The 24,308-nt window shown below is 37.1% G+C and overlaps 1 protein-coding gene across 1 annotated transcript in view; it reads left to right on the top strand.

Annotated features, from left to right (window-relative positions):
- Window positions 1-24,308, top strand: part of ERP44 (endoplasmic reticulum protein 44) — a 47,865-nt gene that overhangs the window by 3,090 nt on the left and 20,467 nt on the right. Inside the window, exons 2-4 of the mRNA XM_005153425.3 lie at window positions 15,915-15,987; window positions 16,715-16,754; window positions 19,770-19,885. Coding sequence (XP_005153482.1) covers window positions 15,915-15,987; window positions 16,715-16,754; window positions 19,770-19,885 — 229 coding nt within the window. The remainder of the gene's footprint in view (window positions 1-15,914; window positions 15,988-16,714; window positions 16,755-19,769; window positions 19,886-24,308) is intronic.

The following is a 24,308-nucleotide window of genomic DNA, read 5'->3' as shown; positions in this document are numbered from 1 at the left end:
TACTTGTAGATTAAGAAGTTTCAGCACTGTTGGTGTATTGCTTAATACTGGGTAGGACAGATCTTTAAGATGAATCCAAGACAGTAGAATAAATGCTGACGGGACAGTGGATAATCACATTCTCCTCTAAGGCAAGGTGTGGTTTTTTGGCTTTGCTCTAACCAGTCGTTCTGTATGTTTGCCTCTACTTGCAGATGTGTATATTTTGCCTATAGAGGAAATTCCAGAGCAAGACACTCTGTTGCGCTTGCTGCTTCTGAGTATGCTTGAAAGGCATTTAGAAAGAACATTTTTCATAGTGCTCAGTACTTCACTGTGAGGCTCATGTGCAGTGTCCCTAAGCAATAGATGTGTCGAGAGGAATCACCAACTGATAGTGAAGGAAATGAAAGGGAAAATTTTCTGTGGGTGTTTTGTTCTTGGTTTTTTCTTTTGTTTTTTTGTTTTTATTTTTTTTTCTCCTCAAACAACTGTAAAAGGAATTCCCCATTGTTGCACTTTGAGCTGTGGAGGTTTGTTAGGTTTCAAAATGCCACTACTGTAGCTTTTCTTTATGGCTTGTTTGAAAAGGTGTTGTGGGCACACTGAGAACACCTATTTCTTAATATATTTGGCAACACCTTTTGGAAGAGCATAATTGTCCTCTTGTATTCTGAGAATGTGAAATGTTGGCGTTTTCTGAGTCAAAGCTTAGCTAGTCATCTAATAAAGCAGTAGTTTCTCTTTGCTTGGAGTTATTACTGAAGCCTGGTGTATGTTCTATTTATGATTTGTTAGCCCTACTGTCAATTGTATGCTCTTCCCTATAATGCAGTTTATCATTGACAATATTTAGTGTTACATTGATCTTGCACTATCATGTTTAATATTTTTAGTGAAGCTTTCAAAACACTACATACATAGTGATATAATTGCAGCTCTTAGGAGTAGTGACTTAGAAGAGGCAATAGTCAATAAACTTTTGAATTCCCTATTAAACAGTTCATTGGAAAAAATACTATAGGATAATATTTTTTTGTCTTTTTCTACTACCACTGCCTGTCATGTGTCTTGTTAATATGACATCAAGTACCCAGATAGTGAAAGAAACATGAAATAAAATTTGTTTTATCTTAACTTTTAATGCTGTAGTTAATAGTAAGTCATTAAAGAAAAATTGAGCTCTATATTTTATGTATAGAGCATATTTGTGTGCATTTGCCTCTTTCTTTGTATGTATTAACAAGTTTTATAGTCTGGAATCCTGCTCAAAAGTTAATCATCTGCATTTGAGCATTAGTCAAAGATTGTAGTTACAGGCAAATTTTAGGCCACTGAACCTTATACAATGAAAGAGATTGCCTCTGAAAGTAGCATGGCATTTCAGAGTTGTCCATTGTCTGTCATGACCTCTAAAGAGTGAAACAGTAGTTAACCGAGGATCTTTCTTTAGGTTGGGGGGGTGAGGAGGGGGGGAAGCTTATACTGTTGCTATGAAGAAATGCATTCTTCTTGCTGTGCCATGTGTTGGGCCAGATTCCTGTTTGGAGTGCTCAGGAGGGAAGAGAGGAGAAACTGAACTGATTCCTTAGAAAACTTGGACAATGCTGGAAAATATGAGTTATTGACAGTAGGATGTCAGAAATCTTGATGCTGGCAGCTAAAGAATTCTCTGGTGACACACTCCTTGACTTTTCTTTTGACAGACTTGCTGTTCTCCTCCATAATCTGTTTTTGGGTGTTTTTGGAGGACAGCTTGCTTATGCAAAACACTGGTCCTCTTGCTGCTGTCTTGGGAAAGCAGAACTACCAGGGTTGTTCTTATACATGCCCAACAGTTATCCCTTGTGTTTTAGTCACATTTATTTCTTTTGAAAGACCTAAGGCTTATATGCTAATATTCAGGAGGAGCAATTGTTCCCCTTGCAGGCTCTTATGTAAGCCTCATTTGTGTAGTTTCCAGATACTTCCTTTGCTTGAAAGGAGGGAGTTCTCGCATGAAAAGCAAGTCTACAAATGCACTGTAAATTTTATACCAGAGCTACTTCAAAAGCTCAAGAGCGTCTAGAGATATATTCAAGTATATATTCAATATATTTTGAATATATATTTTCAAAATATATATATTGAAGAGAGTCTATATAAATATCTATATATATATATATATAGATATCAAGAGAGTCTAGAGATATATTCAAGTATATATTATATATATGTTTTTTTCAAGTTCTTTGATAACTCCATTATCAAATAGAGTGGTTTTGGATGCATTAGTAATACGTCTCCTCCCTGCCATCCCATTTGAGAGAGGACTCTAGTGATTTAGAGGAGGAACCATAGTAACATTTGGGAATGTAAGCAAAAGCAGTATAGAGTGTAGATGTCAGAACCTAAAGAATGTTTTCTGCCAGAACTCTAAACTGGAAACAGCTCCTCTGAGAAAGAGTGGAGCAGAAGCATTCTAGAGGATTAGGAAGGGAACTGAGATCAGATTTCCTTCTGAGAGTTCTTTTTGCACTTCTTTCCTCTCTTATATATCTTTGTTCATGAGAAGTATGCAAACCATTGCTAGAAACATATGTAATATTCTTTTTCAAAACTTTGTTTGAGCAGTTAATATTACTAACTTATAAAAATGGTCATAACCAAGATTTTAGGAGTTTGATTAACTTTTTCTTAATTTACTGTCTTTCAGGTATTTAATTTGGGGGGGGAGGAGAGGGCTGTTTTAATTTCACCCTGCCTGCTCAAGCAAAGTTTCTATAGTCCTGCCAAGTACTTACGTGTTTATTTTCTAACCTCTACCTTCTATGTGCTTTTTTTAGTAAGAACTTATTCAGGAATTCTGTGTGAACCCGTGCAGGTGTTCTGCCGTGCCTGTTACTGCACAATGGAGCAGATTGGTTTTGTGCCTTGAAGAGATTGTCCTTGAAGATCAATGGGTGGTTATGGGCCCTTTTGGTTTTCAGACCTATGTTCTATGAGTGAACTGATTTGTTATTAAGACCTGAATGTGCTCAGTTCTTGCCACTTTTTTTTCAGGGTTCTGCCAGATAATGGTTTTCTATTCAAAAATAAGTATTTTATAGGTTATAAATGGAAGTGTGAGCCCAAACCATTGGTAACCTGTATCTGAAAGTTAAAATCAGCAATGGTAAGGAAATTAAATAATGGAGGTCCCAATGGCTTGTTTTCTGGAAGTCATGAGTTATCACATTTTATGTGTTGGGGTCTCCCAGGTGTTTCATTTTGGGATCAAATTAAGGATATATTAACCCACAGGGAGATTCTGCGTATATAGTATGCTGCATTCAGTGTCAAGGGAAGGTACTTCTCCATGGCATGGGTTTCTGAAATCACTGAAACTTTGTATCCTGAATGGTGTTCATGAAACAGGAACTGAGCAGTAGGTAGAGCCCTACAGAAAATTAATAAATGACCTAGTTCCTTGGCATACTTCTTGCAACCAGTGTGACTCCTCTCTTGCCTGGCATCAGTGATTGTTGCCTATGTGTGTTTCATTGAGGTGCATCCCAAAAGAAAAATAGTCTGAAAGGATTTCAGGGGTTTTTGGGGTTTTGTTTTTATAGATTTTTGAAAAGTGGTGAGAAGAAAAGCAATTTAATCTCTATTGTAAGATAATTGGCAGTAAAGCTTATATTTGTCTCCAAGTGGATTCGTGTGGCAATTGGGCATAAACGTGGAGAGAACTTGTTCATTAGGAACTCTGCAAGGAAGTATTTTGAAAGGCAAGGAATAGGTGCCTGTTCCAATGGTCTTGAAAAAGAAAACAACAGCTGTGATAGTGTTTTTGCTGTTTGCCATAGCTGTCGTGATTATGAAGTGATGATATAATTAACTTTCTCAAAAGCTTCACAAAGGGAAAACTTTTCAGTTATGTATCTACATTTTAATCCCAAGAAGAGCTTTTTGGTCCTTTAGTCACTGTCTATCACTTCTGTCTCTTACAGTTTACTGAAATTCTTTCCTAAATCTTGCTGGAAACACTCAGACCCTAAATTCTTTGCCAGTCATAAAAATTATGAATTTTCATAAATGTGTATGTGAAAATACTTTTTTTTTTCTTTTTCCCTGTTGAGACAGTTCACTTGGGATTTTGGACAGAGTGACTGAAAGAAAAATTGTTTGCTTCCAAAGGTAATTAAGACTGTCTGTGGTGCAGGGGGTGAACAGTTAGGGGCTCTTTCCTACTAATGATCTGTTAATTAATGAAGGGAGCTCAGAGTTTGTGGCCCTCTCAGGAATTACTTTTGAATGACATTTCAAACTGCTTTGGTTAAGAATGTATAATTCTAGGGGGGGAGAGGCTTTTCTTATTTTTTCTTAGTATTTTTTTTCTGTCAACATAGGACATCAGACTTTGCTAAACCAGTGCAAATATGTACATATAATTAGTGTTGCATAGCTAGCGAACGTTAGTTTAAAATAAGCAAATACATAGCTGTGATACCTGTCATGGTTTAAGCTGAGGTTTTTGGTTGCAGTAGTAATCTGTGTTGAGAACAGTAAGCTAGTTAACTGCAGAGACAGTGTATCTGATACTTGCTACCAGTACAAGCACTGCACCATGTGAGTGTGTTCCTATTATTTTTAGGCCCAGTCTTGAGTACTTGAATATTTTTGTGGGAGTCAGCCTGAAGCTGGTTAATAGTCCTTGTGGGAGGTAAATCAGCATTGAGTATCTCTGTATCATGTTCTTTTGTGCATTTCAAAATATCTGTGCCATGTGTCCTGTCCTTTGCATTACATACTCTTTTGCTGTCCAGAGTTATCCAGGATAAACTGACTGCATGTGTGCAGGCCTTTAGCAGCTGTTTAGGGCAGAAAGAAAATAGCTTTTGTAGAGTCTGAAATTAGCAACTCATCCTTCAAGCTGCATGCTGCTATGGTCCCAAAGGTGAATTTTTCTCTTCAGTTCAGGCAGCATTGCTTTAATCAATGTTTTTTTTTCTGCAGAGGATAGCCGGTGGATTAATCGTAAATGTATTATTCCCCCCCAGTTTAAATTCAATTAGAATGCAGCTGTGGATTCATCTTTCCAAATAAGTAGTACTAGAAATATCTTATCCCTTGTCTTCTAATGTGTTATTTTAAGGTAGCAAATAATAAATATTAACCTATAAATTGAGGCAAAGCATTTGTTAGAGATAAGCTAATGGTTTGCCAGTGACCTTTAGTATATATGATTGGTAATTTGGATGTATACAATGAAAGCTTATAGAGAATGCATCATGCATTTGCCTGGAATGAAGAAAAGAAAGTCACGTAAATTTAGAAGATGTTTTAAATGGATTTTTTTTTCCAAAGATCAGAGTTCTTATGGTAAGGAAATACGAAGCTGAGGCAGTAAAACCCCACTATGTTTTAGGAAGTTTATAATTTTGAAATCCTAAGGTGTTCTTCCTCATTTTTATTCCTCAGAAAGGAGGAGGAGCAGCAGAGGACTGAATCTCAAATGGTTTTAATGTATAGACAAAGACTTCATATGCTACAGGTGGCTGTGTCACAAAGTACTGTAGTCATTTTCAGATGCACAGAGCAACCTCCTGCTGAAATATTAGGAGGTAATCTGAGGAAATGTGGCATCCTAATCATGCTAAAGGAAGAAAAAAGTAATCTGTAGCACAAAGAGAGTCTTAGTGATACTGGAAGTATTTTTGCTACTAGTTCTAGGTCTGAAGTTAATAAATGGGGGTGGTTGCCTGTGGTGTATTCATGTGTGGGTTAGCTCTGGCTGAGATTGCAGGGTGTAGTTTGTAGAGATTAAGAAACTGTCGAAATTGTAGGCTGTTTAACCGTGTAATGCTAAAACTGTAAGATGGTAAAAATTTACCTTGAACTGCTAATTGCTTGTACATTTGTTGTACAATTGTACATTTGCCATTCTGTGCTGGGCATGTGGCTCATTTGTTTAGTTCTAATCATCCTTGCCTTCAGCATCAAATAATGATGAGCCAAGTCAAGTTGGCTGTGCTTCTGTGCTTTCAAACTGCTTTTGTTATTCGGAAGTACAAATAGACAATTAAAGAATGTTATCAAAGACTGCTTTGTCCACTTATATTCCCTTATGTTGTCTTTAGAGTGGTAATTAAACCAGTATGTTTTGCTTCCCTTTGGGTGGGCTTGGTGAGGAGAATGACCCTAGCTTTGTTTTTCACTTAAGTATTTTGTTTCTCCAGTTATCACTTTTACTGCCTTTTTCTTTTTTAACCCATTGCCTCAACTGCATAGTTAAAAGCAGCATGGATCTTGCACCTCTGGAATTACAGGATTGCGATATTTCATCTATAAATGCTGATAAGAATGTGAAATGCAGATTTCTCCCAGTACTGCAATTTCATTGTGCCACCTGCCTGCTATCTTATCTAAATTGATTCTCGGATATTTCTGTTATGGAGGACCAGTTTGTGTTTATGATAGCCCTTATATTTGCATTTCAGCAGTAGACTTCAATAATTCATACCTATTTTTAACACAAGTTCCAGCCTGAAAGATGAAATGGAACAGGCTTGTCCCACCTTGCTTGGTATCGCAAAGAGATAGATAGATAACTTGATATTTTGGAGCAGAAGAGTGAAAATATATTTAGCATTGCAAACAGATGACATGGTTAACAAAAAAAAATAAGTGACTAAAAGTCAGTAGGTGTTGAAGTTGAGCATTTAAGTATGGAAAATTAATTTATCCAGTTATATGTTCAGTCCTTCAGATTGTGAAAACATTACATCTACTTTCGGTTTCTTCCCCTAAGGTTATGCTTTGAAGGAGAGATTCTGAATTCTATGGACATTTCTTCCACAAGAATACCTTAAAAATTCTGGCTTTATTTTAATATCATAGAATCATAGAATAGTTAGGGTTGGAAAGGACCTTAAGATCATCTAGTTCCAACCCCCTGCCATGGGCAGGGACACCTCACACTAAACCATATCACCCAAGGCTTCATCCAACCTGGCCTTGAACACTGCCAGGGATGGACCATTCACAACCTCCCTGGGCAACACATTCCAGTGCCTCATCACCCTCACAGTAAAGAATATCCAATCAAAACCTCTGCTGCTTAAGTTTGAACCCGTTAGCTGTTGTCCTATCACTACAGTCCCTAATGAAGAGTCCCTCACCAGCAACCGTGTAGGCCCCCTTTAGGTACTGGAAGGCTGCTATGAGGTCTCTACGCAGCCTTCTCCAGGCTGAACAGTCCCAGCTCTCTCAGCCTGTCTTCATATGGGAGGTGCTCCAGTCCCCTGATCATCCTCGTGGCCCTCCTCTGGACTTGTTCCAACAGTTCCATGTCCTTTTTATATTGAGGACACCAGAACTGCACACAATACTCCAAGTGAGATCTCAGGAGAGCAGAGTAGAGGGGCAGGATCACCTCCTTTGACCTGCTGGTCACGCTTCTTTTGATGCAATCCAGAATACGGTTGGCTTTCTGGGCTGTGAGTGCACACTGCTGGCTCATGGTCATTTTTTGTCATTGACCAACACCCCCAAGTCCTTCTCCGCAGGGCTGCTCTGAATTTCCTTTTTGCCCAACCTGTAACTGTGCCTGGGATTGCTCTGACCCAGGTGTAGGACCTTGCACTTGGCATGGTTAAACTTCATGAGGCTGGCATCATCCCCCTTCACAAGCGTGTCAAGGTCCCTCTGGATGGCATTCCTTCCCTGCAGCGTATCAACCGAACCACACAGCTTGTCCAAGAATGAACAAAACATATAGACGATGTATGTATACATGTACATATTATGTATACATATTATATATGTATAATATAAAAAAAAGAAAAAAGTCTTGAGTCTCGTTTGTTGTCCTGGGGTGTGGCTCTGTCTGTAAAGACTAGATTAAGGGGCCCAGGAAACCCTGTGAAAGAACATAGCGAGTAGCAGGTAGTATATTGCATTCTGTAATGATCCATGTGGCTCTCAAAACGCAGTTCCTAATAAGCTTTCTATTTAGTCTCAGCTATTTATAAGAAATTTCTCTAAATTTCTTATTTATTGATACACATCAAAATAATTTCCAAAATACTTTTAGAGAAAAAATGGCTTTGACTTGTCTTAAAACTCAGAGTATTAAGAAATTATTTACATTTCAAGGTTACATATATCATCTGTGGCAGGAGGAATGGAGTTACAAGTATAACACCTACAAGGTTTAAACTTTCTAAGTGTTTTTGATATTGGGTTTTATGTGTAATAGCAGTGGCCAAAATAAAGAACAAGCCTTGTTCCTTGAGTTAGTGATAAAGAGCAGCAAACTGTTCTACTGTGCTAACCTTACCAAAGTCTTGAAAAGACAAGACCAAGCTATGCTTTTTTTTTGTATTGCTGGATCACAGCTTTAACAAGTTCATAAACTTCAGGGCACTGGTTTTCATATACAGCAACAGCTGCTTAACTTGTGCTAGTAAGTTTTGAGATTATTTTACATACTTGATTACTTCTTGCAATTGAATCCTGGCGGTGTTGCCAGGTAGTCAGAGCAGTTGGTAGATACCTAAAAGAAAAGAGTTATTAGATCATGTAGTTGTGTTGGTGGGGGGTTTTGGTTTGTTTTTTGGTTTTTTAACTTCACCAAAAGCTGCACAAAGTACACCTTTTTTCAGGGGAATTCTAGCTGCTTCTGTAAGAGAAGAAGCTTGGTAAATAATATATCTAAAGATTCAGAGTTTACAGTGGTATGCTGGGGAGGGAGCTAAATTTGTGGCTTTAAAGCTCTCAAACAAGCTTTCAAGTAGGTTCATGTTTCTGAGGATGTAGAGCACTGTAAACATAATTCATAAAGTAATACAGTTGTTCAGATACCTCTTTACATCTTTTGTAGGTATAGGGACTGTGCTGCCTCTAAGTGGACAAGGAAAGAAACCAGTGTGTTACAGCCCTGACTAGGGATTGCTTTTTTCCTCCAGACCAAGAGAAATAACTAAAAACATTCAAATGAAAATAAATGAAAGGTCGTATCTCTGGTTTTTGTTTCAGCTGCACCTCATGTGGTTTTTTGACTGGCTTAAACATTTCTATAAAAGACAGCGAGACATATGTTTGTGCCCAGACTTAAGCCTAAAATTGTGTTTGGGTGCATGATTCTGCTGCTAATAGCTTTATGGAAAAAATGCATTGTATTGAACTGCACGTTGTGATAAGGTTTAATTTTCATCTATGCAATGGACTTTATGAATGAACATGTTGTGTCTTGTAAAAATAGCTCACAAATTGTTGAGAGGTTAACTTACCAATTTTTCTGGGAACCTTTAGTGCTGTGGTAACAGGCCATGGGGATACTGCTGTGGCTATGAATCGTTACCAGTCATACATGGCAATCCTGCAGCTCCTTTGCTTGTGTGTTAAGTTGTAGGAACCATTAGCTGTGAGGTTTTTTTTGTTCCCTGGTTTGGAGTGTCTGATCAATGGCATTTCAGAGACAGCCTTTGAATTGTTTTGTTTCCAATGCTTTCATTGGCAAAAAGCTCTGCAATATTAAGAATTAACGTACCTACAGGTATTCCTGTCAGACACTTAAAATGGGAGTAGATGATAAGACATGTGGAGGGAAAAAAATCATGCCACCTGTTTTAATATGGTGGTCTCTCTACCTAGCTCTGTGCAGTTATAGCACTGTTTGGATAAATCATTATAAAATTGAAATGTTTGTCAATGCTAAAGTAGTAAGCTTACTTTTCTGCTACGTATATGATCTGTATTTCAGCTTAGCTAGATTTTTTTTTTCTCATGGAAGTTAGTGACTGAATCCTTAAATCTATTTTCAGAAGCTTCTTTTGAGTGTTCTAAACTTCTCTGATTAAATTTAAACTATGTCTCTTACAGAAAAATAATAGGAAAAGGACTTTTTGGGTACCAATTTAGAAAAATGCTCTGAAAACTTAAATATACCTCAGAAGCAATCATTAGTTGGTGTGTTAAACTAATATAGTTTTGTTTCAATCTTACAATGAAAGTAGTTTACATTACTAACAAAACCCCTTAATCAACAAGGGCGGCAGCAGTTAATCTAAATTATGAAAATGTTCAGGCACAGTCTGGAATCAAGTGGTGACAATTAAGAGTTGAACTGCTCTCACTGAGTCAGTAATGTTCTTTTTATTTTTCCCTACCATTCTCTATTTACTGTTATCTCTCTCTGCTCTGAACTTCATGGTTCATTATAGGGCTTCTGGGAGCACCGCCAGCAAGATGCTCCTGATTGATGGTTCTGAAGCCAAACTTCAGGGGCTCTTACAGTATCTGTCAGTTTTGGCATTGCTGTCTCTAGGGATTGCTTTCAATTTGTATCATCCTAGGGCAGGCTGTAAACCCGTCTGCTTCCTGTTGTCCAGGAGTTTAATGCAGACCTCAGAGCAGCAGCAGATTAGCAGCATGCATAAAGAAAAAGGTACTCGGGGACTGAAAGTCAGCCGCAGAGTCCTGTGGGGCTAGGTCTTCTGGTAGTAACTTCAACATGTCAATCTGGATTAGATGCAGGCTAGAGCTGGTTGCCAAACATAAAATGATTTTGTGGTAGAGGAAAGAGATGGTTTAGTTGTGTGCCTTTAGGATTTCCCAGCAGGACAAAAAGGTAAATGGAAAGTTCAGCTAGTGAAAATGAAGGCTGTTCTTTTTGACTGCCTTGCAGGTGTAGTGCTAATTAAAAATCATAATGTTCCAAGAATAGATTTTCTGTATTCTTCAGATAAATTCCACTGGAAGTGAGGACTTCCGTTTTGTTATGTGAATTAAAAAAAATAAAGATGTGAAGAACTAAAATGCAGCAGGCCTGTTTTTTCCCCTTTTCGTGTAATTTTAAGGTAGTGAACACTTAATGTTAAACTCTTCTACAAGAAGGTGGTGTGCAAAATATGATAAAATTGGAAAATAAATACCTCTAAACCTATAAACCATTTAGCAATTAAAGAATTAACAGTACTAACTGGTAGGAGTAAAATGTTGATAATAGGTTCATCTAAATCTCCTGAATAACCAGTGGACTTCATTAGTTGGATGTGTGGAGTGGCAATTGAATGGCAGCACTGCCAGCAGATGATGAGATTGGGTACACTTTTAATTTCTCTTTGGAAAAGGAATAAAATTTGTCTTTGGAAAAGAAAGAAGCCTGGCAGAGGTCTGCCACTGGGGCTGAATGGAATGGAGTTTGTCCAGGCATTTTGTTTAGTGTAAGGCTGCTTGTGTAGCCTTGTGCCACATGTCAGAGGAGGAGAATATTCAGGCACTATCCATTTCAGTCAATGCTTTGAGATCTTTCATCTGAAAAAAATGAGAATAAATGTCAGCTAATTTGCAGTCAGTCCTTGAAAGCAGCTAGTACTGCCTCCTGGCAGAAGTGGCTAAGTCATACGCTAACTTCAAGTGAGGATCAAAACTGGATCAGTTACTTACCAGTAGAATAGTAAGCAATGTTGCCTTCAGAAACTTTCAGGAACCTGGGCTGATAAATTCTTGCTTTATTTGACAGTGTTTCTGAGGACCAGAGGAGTAAAAATGCGTGTACCACCACTCCTCTTCCCTCCCCACATATGAGCTAAATTTTATCTTTGTGAATGCAGTGTTAAATTCCTGACTTTTTCACCTCAGGAAGGCATTCTCTACATGTATAAAGTTTTCTGCATTATTTGTTTTAGTCTGTACTTGTCATTCTGTAGTGTTACCATGCGTGTGAGTAGATTGTAAACATGCTCATTTAACTTGTGCCATTTCATACTCAAGTATTCAGCATTTTAATATTCTACTATATTTTTTTTTCTTTCATAACTACTTTAACCTTCTAATTTTTGTAGTTTGAGCATTTAAAAAGTATGAGTATAAAAACTTAGCTGAACTTACCCAATGTAAAGGCAGTGACCTGGGTTGTTTCCAGGTGTACCTACATAGCTCATTTTCCTTTTGAATTATTTTTGCAAGATGCTTTCTTCAGTGAGTTTGTAACTATCTTGTGAGGTCAGTTGGATTTTTCTTTCCGCAGTTACAAATATGAAGGACCCTTTGTCCTTCTGATGTAAGCCAGTGGAATGCAAAGTTTGCATTTAAAAGTAAAAAAAAAAAAGTTAAGACTTTTCCTTGTAGCCAGTATGTTTTTCAAGAACATGTGTTCAATACCTGTTTTATGAAGTGTGTGGCTGACATTCAAAATTATTTCCTCAAAAAGAAGTCTTGCTTTCTGCCCTTGGGTATCAAGCACAGGCCTCATCAAAGGTCAGAACATATTCTCAAAACAGTTTAGCTTCTTAGCAAGTCAAATAAGAATTTGTAATCCTTCATGTTAAATATTAATACTAGTAATATCATAAGCCCTCTTGCCTCTCAAGGGACAGCAAGATTACGGGGTCAAAAAGATGTGTTTTCTTGCTTGCAGGCATTATACCTTAATAAAAGCTTCAGCTGAAGTGAGTCTCGCATATCTATTGACATTTCTTCAAGGAATGTTCCCCCCTGAGTTTATGTACTTATATCAAAGATTTTGGCACCCACAATTTTTAGTCAGTATAAAATGTTTAGGAAAGTGATTATGAATATATTTTGACAAAATAGAAATTTTTATGGTTCTAATGGAAAAGGTATTTCAATTATCTTGAGGTTTGTGCAACTTCTGGTAAGAGATGTTCTTGGTTTCAGTATTTTTCCACTACTGTTTAACATAAAGGGGCAATAGGATATACAGCTTAATTTAATTTTCACTTTCAATATATGAAGATGTTTGGTCTTTGTTTCAGTACTTGCAGCTTGCACCACATTTTTCCATAATAAGAGTTAAGAAAGCAATCAAAAATTTTATTCATGCTATAAAAAACTATTAGCCTTATTTTACTTCTTCTGCACATAGCACAGTCTAGAAGAGGGTTTTATTGGTTAGTAAACCAATGTGTTTTGATTTTGCAGTTTAATTGCATTGCAAGTTAAGGTGCATCGTAGCAATCTACAAATGCAACTACAGTTCCTGATTGATTTATCTGCTGAATAATATAGCCCGTTTCCTGATTGCAAATAATATGCTTATCTATTTTATGTTTAATTTGTGTATTTTTCCCTGTTAGATAAGATTTGTGTGGCTACTGTAGAATTGTATTAGGAAAAGCCATGTGGGTTTAAGAAACTGGTATCTTACCCATTTGGTTTGTTTAGACAAGCCAAACTGAGCTCTTGTGAAAACAGGACCTGCTGAAGAAATTCTTTCTTAGTATGAATGCTGATGTAGAACTGTGAAAAGTGGCTAAGAAGTTCCTGCTTTCTAGAGGCTTGTGTGGGTTTTCTGTGTCAACAAGCATTGTCCAAGATTATAAGCAGGGTAAGTAACTCTGTGGTCTTCAAGGGTATGATCAGAGGTTTTTGAGACCTTGCAGGGCAGCTGAAGCCTTGGGACTCATCTGTGTTTCCAAAGTCATCTGTGGTAGGATCAAATGAGGGCCAGTGAAGTTAATGTTGTATTATACTGCCATTTATTGCCTAGGGCAATATTCCAGCTGTTACTGTTAATCGTAACTACAGCTTCAATTGTACAGAAGTTGTATCTATCCTAACACTTGCAACAAAACAACAGGTGCATACAAAAAAAAAACTGCTGCCTCATTCACATGCTTAACTGACCCTTATTAGAAATGTAACTACTGCTATCAAGCACCTCCCCATAGCAGTATTATGGAAGTTGTCATCCCATGTGCTTCCCAGGGGGTGATGGGGAGGTATCTGCACTGATTGCCATCAGGTGTGGCTCATCTAGGAATAATCTTAACTGATGTGGACCAGAACCAGAGCTTCTCTTTGCAAAGACTGAAGGTAGAGTCCCCCCTTCTTTCTGCTAAGCAGTCAGCAACACCAGCATCTTCAAAGGAGCTTCCCCAATACTGGTTTCCTGTGATAGGCTCATTGGATGGCTTGCTCAATTGGATATTTTTTGGCAGACCCTGTTGTTACACAGTTTCGACTATGGACTTCACAGCTCAATTTTTGGTTTTGTTTCTCCGTAGTCATAGTACAGCTACAGTTCAGACATTTGTGTTTCACAGTTCAAGTGCCACATGAACGCTGTGCAAACTCCACCGCAGATCTTAGACTTGCATGCAAGATCAGTATCTAGACCAATTATCATGTGAGAAGCACTGGTATGTATTTTGTATTACAACACCTGGTGCATTTTCAGCCTGTCGTGTAAGATGGAATATATATGCTACCTAGCAGCCTCTGTATGTGGAAGGTGAAAGGATCAGTATCTTCACTGGAAAGTGGTTAGTGATCCATAAATTGAAAATGATTGCTGCAAATCTGAGCTGTGTGTCATTTACAGTGATGGTTTAAGAGCTGTTGACAGTGTCTTGCTGCAGAAGTCTCCCACAACTTTTAAAGCTGATCTTAACAAAAGCAGGCATCTAGTTTGCCTGCTTTATTTTTTCTTTTTAGGCCAGTATTTTATATACACTTGCAACAAATGTTAGAAAACTGATGTTTTACATTGAATTAGTCTTTTGTTTATTATAAACAGTGTCAAAGGCAAGTGTGCCCTGGAAGCTTGCTGCTTATAGTCATGGTTTTAGTCTAGGTCTGGGATAGGGCTTGGGCTTTTCCATAAGAACAGAGACCTTTGTGTCACTGGATCCTTTTATCCAGCTGTTCTGTGTGTCATTCTTTGGATGCTCTTTATGCTTCCCGTTAAGTTTTTTCTTGTTTTTTGTCAGCGTTGCCTCTTTAGCCATAAGCAGATTTTCTTTGCACCTGCCAGATGTAAACTAAGTCTCCAGGAACATTTGACAGTGTGTAGAACATTGATAGTGTGAATGTTGCATGCCACCACATCTCAGTGCAAGAACTAATTCTTCGGGTATCATTGTGAATCTCAGTCTCTGCCCAGCTCCTTGACCTGTGTGTTTCTGTCAGTTCCTTACTGAAAGCCTTCCTTTTCCTTTGCTGCCATCTCTGTTAGCTGGGGAACCATAGGCTCATTTAAAATATGGGGTTGGAAGGCACTTAGAGTGTCTGATCCAAGCCCTTGCCCTGCTTAGAAAACTGACTGACTTTCTGACCAGGTTATTCAGGATGGAAACATTCATGTCCAGAATCTGCATTGTCCTGCTCAAAAACTTATATTCCTATCTGTCTCATAGCATAAATAAGTTGTAACTTGCTGATATCTCTCTCACTGGGACAGAGCAGCACCTCTACCCTCTTACTCCCCACTGCATTTTGAGATGAAAGAGCTGGGCCCATTGCAGTGAGTATGAGAGAGCTCTTCCATAAAACTGCATATTGCTGTGATAGTTGCCTTAAGAGTGATACATGTGTTGCTTTTTAATTAAATGATCTGGCTGATGTGGTGTTTCAGTTTTTATAGTCTAATATGCCGATCTCATGCAGGGACTGAAGCAGTGTGAAATAAAAATATAGAAGGAAATAAAGTACTGTAGCTAGTTGGATTAGACGTACTGAAACTGTTTTCTGAAAGAGCAATAGAAATGGAGGCAATGGCAAACTTCATGAAGAACTTTTTTAGCCAAACAAGCCTTGCAAGTTTCAGAAGGATTTACTTGTCTCTGGGTGAAACCTCTGTGCCTACACACTTCTGGGCTGTGTGAGATTGTTGGGTGGCTAAAATAAGGTTTCATTCCTTTCTTCAAAGTGAATTTAGAAGTTATTCTAAAGGTACAAAATCTGTAACATTTCTGCCAAGATAATAGAGAATTAAATGAAGAGATAGCTAATATTGCTTTAAATGTGAAAGTATGTTTTATCTGTAAATAGTGTTTATTTGTGTATTTGTAGTCATTCGTTTCTAGTCATCTGAAATACATTGACTGAATTACAATTCTTTTACTGTTCTTTTCCAGTTTTTGAACCACAGTGTTTAAAATCATAAATACATTACTACTTTATTGCTTGAACTTTACATGCCTTACTGATTTGCTTTCTCTTTTTAGGTGTCTTGGCTTTTTAATCCAACCAGAAGTGAAATAACAAGTCTAGATAGTGGAAATATAGATGACATTTTAAGTGAGTACTTTGAACTTTTTTTATTCTCTACAGTCACTTATCTGTGTGAAACTTACAATGTTATTAAATGAATATGCATACCCTAGATTTGAATGTATGAATTGCAAATGGCATAGAAGTATTAAGTTAGTACATTGTCATTTCAGTGTGGATTTGAAGTGTCTAAGTAGAATACCTGGCATCTTGTTTGCAGATGGGAATGCTTGATTATATAACCAAAAGCTGTCAGTAGCTCATTTTACAAGTTCCTTCAAAAATAGCAACAACTGAAACCCATAGTGATGGGCCTTAAAGTATCTTGCTTGTTCAGCTCTGCTTTTCTCAAGTTAAGCATTATCATGATTCCGCTCAAGAGATACTAGAGTGCAACTTCTGACTTTGAGTGCCTTCATTTTAAATTCAAAATTACCTTTTGTATCATGTAACTATAAGTTCTTTGTGTCTTAGCACCTTAATATATTAACAGTTTTAATGTCCATTATGTTGATAAAGTCAATAAAATACTTGACTGAAGGCCTCTTTTCATCACTTTCCCATTTGATATAGGCTATATTTCAGATAAGATTTACCCTACAGTTTTCTAGCGAGCAGACTAAGCTGTATGCTAAATAATCTAGAAATATTTGCTTTTATAGTTTTGCACATATTTTTATAATCTCAGATAAAGGCACTGAGAAGTTTGCCTCACAATGTGACATTGGATATTTTTCTTTTTCTTTCCTCTTAGACAATGCAGATGTTGCTTTAGTTAATTTTTATGCTGATTGGTAAGTTATGCATTTTTTATTTCCTATGTTTAAATGTCTGTTTTTTTGAGAACTGTCATGTTTGGCTCTAGTTTTCTAATTGAAAATACAGTGGCATGTTGCTTTCAAGCTACTTCTTTCCCGAGTTTTAAGTCCTCATTACTTTGCCTTCTGTTCTACCATCTCTGGTTTTGTTCAGGGCTCCTATCAGAGGAAAAAGGCTTCTATAGTAGTATGGAATAACATGCTATGCAGCTGGGTTTTTTTCTTTTTTTTTTTTGCTTTATTTTTCCTCTGAGCAAGAGATAGTTCATTAACTTTTTGTTCCTTAAGATAGGATAGTCTAAACTACTCCCATTTTTCCATTTTCTTCTGTGTTGGTCCCATGCGTGTGTGCCAGAGAGACTTGAAATTATGTCCAAGTGGACAGCAAGAGAAGTTATAATTGAGTGATGGAATCTAGGGGCTGGAAAAGGAAAGAATTTGGGGCCATATTGGTTAAACACTGTAAAAGACATACTTGGAGAGAAATATTTACTTGAAATTATTCTTTCTAAACTTGCATATAATATTGCTAGAATTCATTTAAACACCATACCCTTTTTTATTATGTAAGAAATAATTTTAGATGTTCTCTTCTGGTCCACCATTAATATTTTTGAAAGAATCTTTAACAAGAAAGAAATCAGGAAAGTATTCTGAAAAAGTAAAATTTAACATGCAAATTAGCAAGGAAATAAGGTTAGAAAATAAATAATTTTGTTTTCCTTGATTCAAGTAATCTTGACTGTAAATAGCTTTATAGCGTAAAGCAATATATAAACCAAAGTACTATACTTTAAATATTCCTCTCCCTGCTGTTTTGCTTTGTGAGCATAAAATGTTGGCCTTCAGCATCAAAGGTCATGTAGGTGGTTAGACTTCTGATTCCTTTCACCTCTTTCACACCCCACTATATATCTAAGACTGTAGGTTTGTGTGGCCTAGAAACAGCAAGCACTCAGAGCTTGATAATTCAACTGGTAGCAGGCTAATTTTAATTGTTAGTTATTTTGGGTTTTTTTCAAAGTGATTTTTGAAAAATTCATACCCACTTTTTTAGTATAGAATGACATTCTCAGTAAAGATGTTTTTAACACCTCCATTTAAACTTTGCATAAAGGTAGACATTACGTCAATCAAAATCAGTTTAATAACCTTTGTATATATCTCTGTCATTTTATAGACAAATTTTATGTTCAGTTAGTTTGCATCTGTTCATTTTCTACCACAGATAAATTGATTCTAGGCACATTTAAACCAACAGGGTTGTTCTTTAGAGAGAGTGCATTGATTTAGCAAGGTATTAATTTGAAGTGTCTTTCTTTATAATGATAGTACAGCTAAATAACTGTTTAAATAAGAAACTAGTTCTAATTTCTTATCTGTTCTGTACAGAATTATGCTATAAAGGCTGCCTTTTAGAATAAGGAAATGAAACTTTTAAGGTGTTTTTCAGTTAGTGATCTGTAGAGACCTGGTGTATCATGGACTACTTCAAAAAGTTTTATTAGAGATAACCAAAGAAAGCAAACCCATTGAGAGTAAATTTAATGCACTGAAATCTAGGGCCTATGTTTCCATTGTAAGATCATTTTTGGATTTTCCAGTAGATCAACTGTGGGAGGCAAAAACTCCATGTTCTGATATTTTTGTGATAAAGGGAAGGTATTCATATTTTAAAACTTGATACAGCAAAGTAACAAGAGTCCTGATTTAGAGCATTATTAGCACAGCTCTTTCTGCAAATCTCCATTGTTATTCAGATCCTCTGTAGAATAAATTTATTTTTAATTTATAGAGTGGCATATGTTTGCAAGTTGGTTCATATTATTATAGGCCATAGTTTTAAAAAATTACATCCTTACTTAAGATCATTACATTCAGGCATTCAGTAGTAACCTCTCAATATAGTGCACTGCCAACCAATGATGTAACATCACCTTTGAATGAAAACAGATCAGTTTACTGTTGTAGACACTGCTGTAAGGGTGGAGAAGAATGGCGGATAAGGAAGCCACGTGTAGCATACACATACCACATAAATGTGTCATACAGTTGTGCTGCCAAGAGTCAGGTGTCTTTCAGAAAATGGCCTTAAGACCTGTTTGTACTTTGAAATCAAAACCTGCTTTTTCATTTGGATGCTTGCTGTTGTAGGCATAGCAGCATCCCCAGGCTATCGCTGTAAAGTAAGAAGGGCTTCAGTTCAGGCTTTCCTGCGAGTCTGCCTTATGAGGTCTTATTCTGACAAGTTCTACAGGTGCTATTATCCATCTTCCATTTGTTTTGTGTTTGGAAGAATGGAACATAAAATAATTGACATATTAATAATGGGCCTTTGCTTCTTTGCAATCCTATAGCCTTTTCCATGGGCAGAAAGAAGGGGTTTGCTTCAAAATCTGGCATGAGTGGAAGAAGGAACCTATGTGATTCTATTTGTTCCTAGTGTTGTAATAGGTGTCTATTCAAATTCTACCAAACTTGAGCAATAATATAAGAAGCAATACTTATAACATCTATTATTGACCCTTAGAAAATTATTTCTGTGATATTTCATGAAGGCAATGGTGAATATTTCAATCTCAACAATCCAAGTAACTTTTTTTACTATATTTTTAAAATTAATTCCCAGGGATAGTTCAGGTAGAAAAAAATGAAGAACGGTCTTTCTGAATAGAATGTATTTCCTAAAGGCTTATAATTAATTAATGGTGTTTTTTGCACAGATAATGCAGAGGGGCACATCTTGAGCTATATATTCTTTTAGAATGTTTGGAGATTTTTTTCCCCCCGTGTGAATTATTCAAGTTGCTTTTGAGCCTGTTTTTGTCCAGCCAGTTAGTTGGATCATTACAAGTAAATGTGCTTTTCCATTAGCTTTTCCTTCTTTCTTTCATTTTTCTTTTTCTTTTGAAGGTGAAACTATTTTCTGAGTCATCAGTTAAAATATTTCAAATTATTATTTTGAAGTTATGATTTTGTGTCTATCCACAGGTGCCGCTTCAGCCAAATGCTGCATCCTATTTTTGAGGAAGCTTCTAATGTAATTAAGGAAGAATATCCAGATAAGAACCAAGTGGTCTTTGCTAGAGTAGACTGTGATCAGCATTGTAAGTAAATCCCGATTTACGTATTTGTGTGCTATCCTCCCATTATTTAGGCCGCAGTTGCTTGTATACATTAGTGAACTTCTTTTTCCAGATTTGTCAGAGCAGTGTGTCTTTCTCATTGCATCCATAAACATACATTTTTATCAGTTCAGGGGAAGAAAGGGCTAGGATTATAAATTGGATTGTCTTGTTGACGTGTTGAGAAGCATTAGTGCAACAAATGGCTCAGGTCCTCACAACCAAGAAGAGGAAGGGGTAATCTTCCATGGTCAGCATCAAGAATATGTTCTGCTCAGGTCTTCCTTCCAGCTAGGATTCATAGTGGACTGTAAGTTGCCTTTAACACACAGCCAGGAGGGGATCAGAGGTTTTCTGCTTTGCTATTTGTACATACGCGAGTAAATGGTTGCCTATTTGGGTTTTTGCTTGGACGCAGAAATATGTGAAAATGATATGCCAGAATTTACTCATTTAAAGCTGGTGTTAATCCCTAAGGTTGCTTTTTAACCCCATAATAAGTAAATTGTAAGAAACATCTGTTGCACATTGAAAGACAAATGGATAGCACTAAGATTTTTATTATGTTGCTTTTTATAGTATAGGAGCTGTACTGTTTTATGCTTTTGGAAAAACAACATTTGCAGACATAATTTCTTTACAGTGGCTTGTGATTCCCAAAGAATATTAACAGACAGAAATTCAATTCTGATCAATACTGATTATAATATTTGGGCTTCACAAAACTGTTAATTTGTAAGAAGATTCACAGTTGGAAATTTGAGAAATTACTGTGCAGTGTTATTAGTTTGTATCTGCAGTGTAACCCTGATACTTACTGTTGACCTAATAGTTGTGTTTTAGTGCTCTGTTACAAAACAGCATTTTCCACTGGCACTATTTTGGTCTCTATTTTGTATGCATGCACATAGTTACCCAACAGCAAGGGCACCTGTCTTGCAATCTTCAAAGAGATCTCAAACGTAAAAACCAAATGAACGAACAAAACCCAGCACAAAACAAAAAAGCCCTGCAATTTTTAAGGGAGCAAACACTGTAAACTCAGTATCAGAAATGTAGAATAAACTGATTCTTCAAACTGTTGGGAGTGGCCAAGGAGATTCCATTTTATCCCTTCCTAAAGATACACAAGACCAGTTCATGACCACAGGAAATTTGAATGCCTCTGGGATTAAATCTTTGAATCACTGGGATATAGGACCCCCTTTATAGCCCCAGCTGGAAAAGCAGCTGGGCAGTATCCCCTTAGGGCATGTGAGCAGCTTTGAAGCATTCAACTGCCTTCCTACATTGGAGTCATAGAGATGAGATGGAGAAATTACTGGGTTTTCTGGTGGGTGGTTTGAATACCTGTAATATCTGGAATACCTTCCCAGATCTCAAGTACTTAACTACATTTCAGCTTCTTTCTTTTTCACACCTGATGTTCTTTTCTGCCTCCAATCATCAGTCTGTATGGTGTGTGCTTGGTAGGTGTTAACCAAAAGCATAGCATTAAGTATTCAAATTTGTTATCCCTAAAACTCAGTTTTCAAGTAAGGCAATGAAATCCTTTGGAGGAGTATATTGAAAGCAAAGCCTGAGATACGGTCTTTTCTGAGGTTTTCTTACTATTTTTTTTTGTCTGTTCTGAGATCTATTACACAGAATCCCAGAATCCCAAGGGTTGGAAGGGACCTTGAAAGATCATCTAGTCCAGCCCCCCTGCAAGAGCAGGGTAACCTAGAGTACATCACACAGGAACTTGTCCAGGTGGGCCTTGAGTATCTCCAACATAGGAGACTCCACAACCCCCCTGGGCAACCTGTTCCAGTTCTCTGTCACTCTCATAGTAAAGAAGTTCTTCCTGATGTTCACATGGAACCTCCTATGCTCCAGTTTACAGGATCTACACAAATAAACTGCCCTCAATCTGTGCAATTGTAGGAAATAAATGTGGTTGTAGAGCATGCATTCTATTTGGCTTTGTATCAGCTTATTAAACCAGTCTTTCTACATACTTGAAATGACTTTTGCATGTACTTCTGTGTATACTCTATCACTTTCATCAGTAATAGTTTCTTAGATTAACTTGAGTCAAGGTGGGGGAAGATTAAGGATGTTCATACTCTCAGTTTGCTTGATTTCTATGGTTATTAGCTCATCTTTTCAGTGAGTCAAGATACTGACAGTGAAACTTTCTATAAATTTCTCACAAAAGACTATAGTAAAACCAATCTGTATTGTTGAGTTTTATGGTTAAGGTATATGACCAACTGAAGTCCTCATTTTGTTTGCTGCAGCTTTAGTTGCTCGGATAACTTGGAGAGTCTTTGGGCTGCTGGATGGACAGTGTTTAGCCATGAGATGTTCTTGTGTTAGTAGTTATGTGCCTAAGAAGACTGCCCGCTCCCCAGTAGTTGAAATACTTCAGAAGCTTGTTGCTTAGTTTTCTCATACTGAATTGAGCTCATCAGAACTTGTTACAGAGAGCTAAACCCTGGATGGAGAAGGAGATGCTACAGAGAGATTGTCTTCCTTCCCCTGGGCCTATTCCCAGGGGAATAGTGGGCTAAGTATTATGAGGCAGCCAAGAGCTTTGGTCTTTCTCTTTATTACTCTAATATTATGAGTTCTCTGTGCTTATTCTGTGTTCTTAATTTAAGAAGTAGACGAGCGTGACTTCTTCTGGAGAAGCTGTAAAATGTGAGTTAAAAATAAAATCCTATAATGACAGACCAAGTCTTTTCCCCCAATTTGCATTGCCTTTTTGAATTAAAATAGCAAAGCTGTATGTCATTCCCAGTTTCCAGTGTTTATTTGCTGGGTTGTAAGCAATGGTACATTTCATGGCACACAGTTAATGGGTACTTCCTAAAGTTCTAAGAATTTTAACTTTGGTTTTAGTGTATGTAATAGCAGCTTTTTAGTAAGAGGGTGAATGTTGCTGTATTAGCCATCTTGTCCCTGCTGTTGCAGCTTACTAAATGTTGGAATCAAAGTTACTGCTCTCTTTCCCGCCCCTCTCTTCGCCACCATTTCCTTTCATATCTTTTGTATGTATTTACATATTTTGCCAGCACTGAAAGGTTTATGCCAATATTTTAGGGTTTGTTAATGCCTGCAGATTTCATACCAGTAGTAGTTCACGACTAGAATGCTGTTCTAGAGATGGTGGATCATTTGCATTACAAATGATCTGTTTCTTTTTGAAACCAAGACTCTGTAGGGAATCCAAATAGCTGATTTCAGGCCACTCAAAACCAGCTTTCAGAATGGTCAGCCAGGCATAGATGCTTTCCATTTAATGTACTATTATTGAAGCACACTGCAGGGCCCAATAGCTCACACCAGCTTCTGAGGGTAAAGCAAATTAAAGAGAATTATTGATGCGCTGCCAAATGTTTGATGCTTAATGACAAAACCATCATGCTGTCTGCTCTTATAGCCAATATAAAGATGGGTTGGGTTTTTTTTCCCCTGGAAAATGATAGGCCCCAATGTGATTAAATACAAAATCTGAATATTAACACTATATTGAGCCTCTGTATGTGTTATATCTTTTACACCTGTTTATAATATTGTGTGAGATGACTTAACTTGCATATTTCAGTTTTAATTATCAGGCTGTTTTTAAGCTGGTGTGGAACATACACCAAAGGTAAATCTGATGAAGCATGTACTCTTTCAGTTTCCAAGACCTCATCCTTTTATAACTTAGCTTTTTCTAAGTTCCAGTACGTTGTTTGCTGTTAAAGTCTTGTGGGTTTGATGTGAGTTAGTAATTCACTTACCTTAAAAATTATGCACTCTATTCTGAGTGTAATACCTAGTAAAAGTCACCTTCTGTATAAAATTGTAGGTGACCTTTTTGCATATACATTATTAAGAAGGTTTTGATTTGGTGGTGTGTTTGGTTTGGTTTTGCTTCCTTTTGCTTTGCTGTATTGTTAAGCAGCAGTGTTGGAAACTCACTTGCTATCGTGGCTTTCCTGTGTTTCTGTTCTCTGAGTGAATAGTGCAGTATATAACTCCTTATGCTTCTGGAGGAAACTTTAAGTTTTGAATAGTTCCTATGAATTCAGTATTAGGAGTTGTGATGAAGAATTCTTTTAAATTAAAGTATGTACGGGGGGGGGGGGGGTTAGTTCTGCACCATTATTTCCTTTGGTTTCTGAGCTAAAAAAAATAATAGGCAGTTTAAATAAATCTTTGTGCTTCCAAACAGAAAACAAATTCTAACCTGTGGGATATTGAGAGGTGCTTTACTAGTCAGACTGTTTAGGGAACTGTTGTTTGTTCTGTCTTTCAAAATGTCCATAAGTGGTACTCTCATCTATTACTATGAGCTGCTGATCTCTCTGGGTCTGGCCATTCCTCTAATGCGTACCAATGTTAGTCTTCACAATTGCTTAGATTGTATTGC

This window comes from Melopsittacus undulatus, chromosome 1 (assembly GCF_012275295.1).
Source record: "Melopsittacus undulatus isolate bMelUnd1 chromosome 1, bMelUnd1.mat.Z, whole genome shotgun sequence".
NCBI lineage: Eukaryota > Metazoa > Chordata > Aves > Psittaciformes > Psittaculidae > Melopsittacus > Melopsittacus undulatus.
Note: the sequence above shows the minus strand (reverse complement) of the source record. Positions and strands in the feature narration are given on the sequence as shown.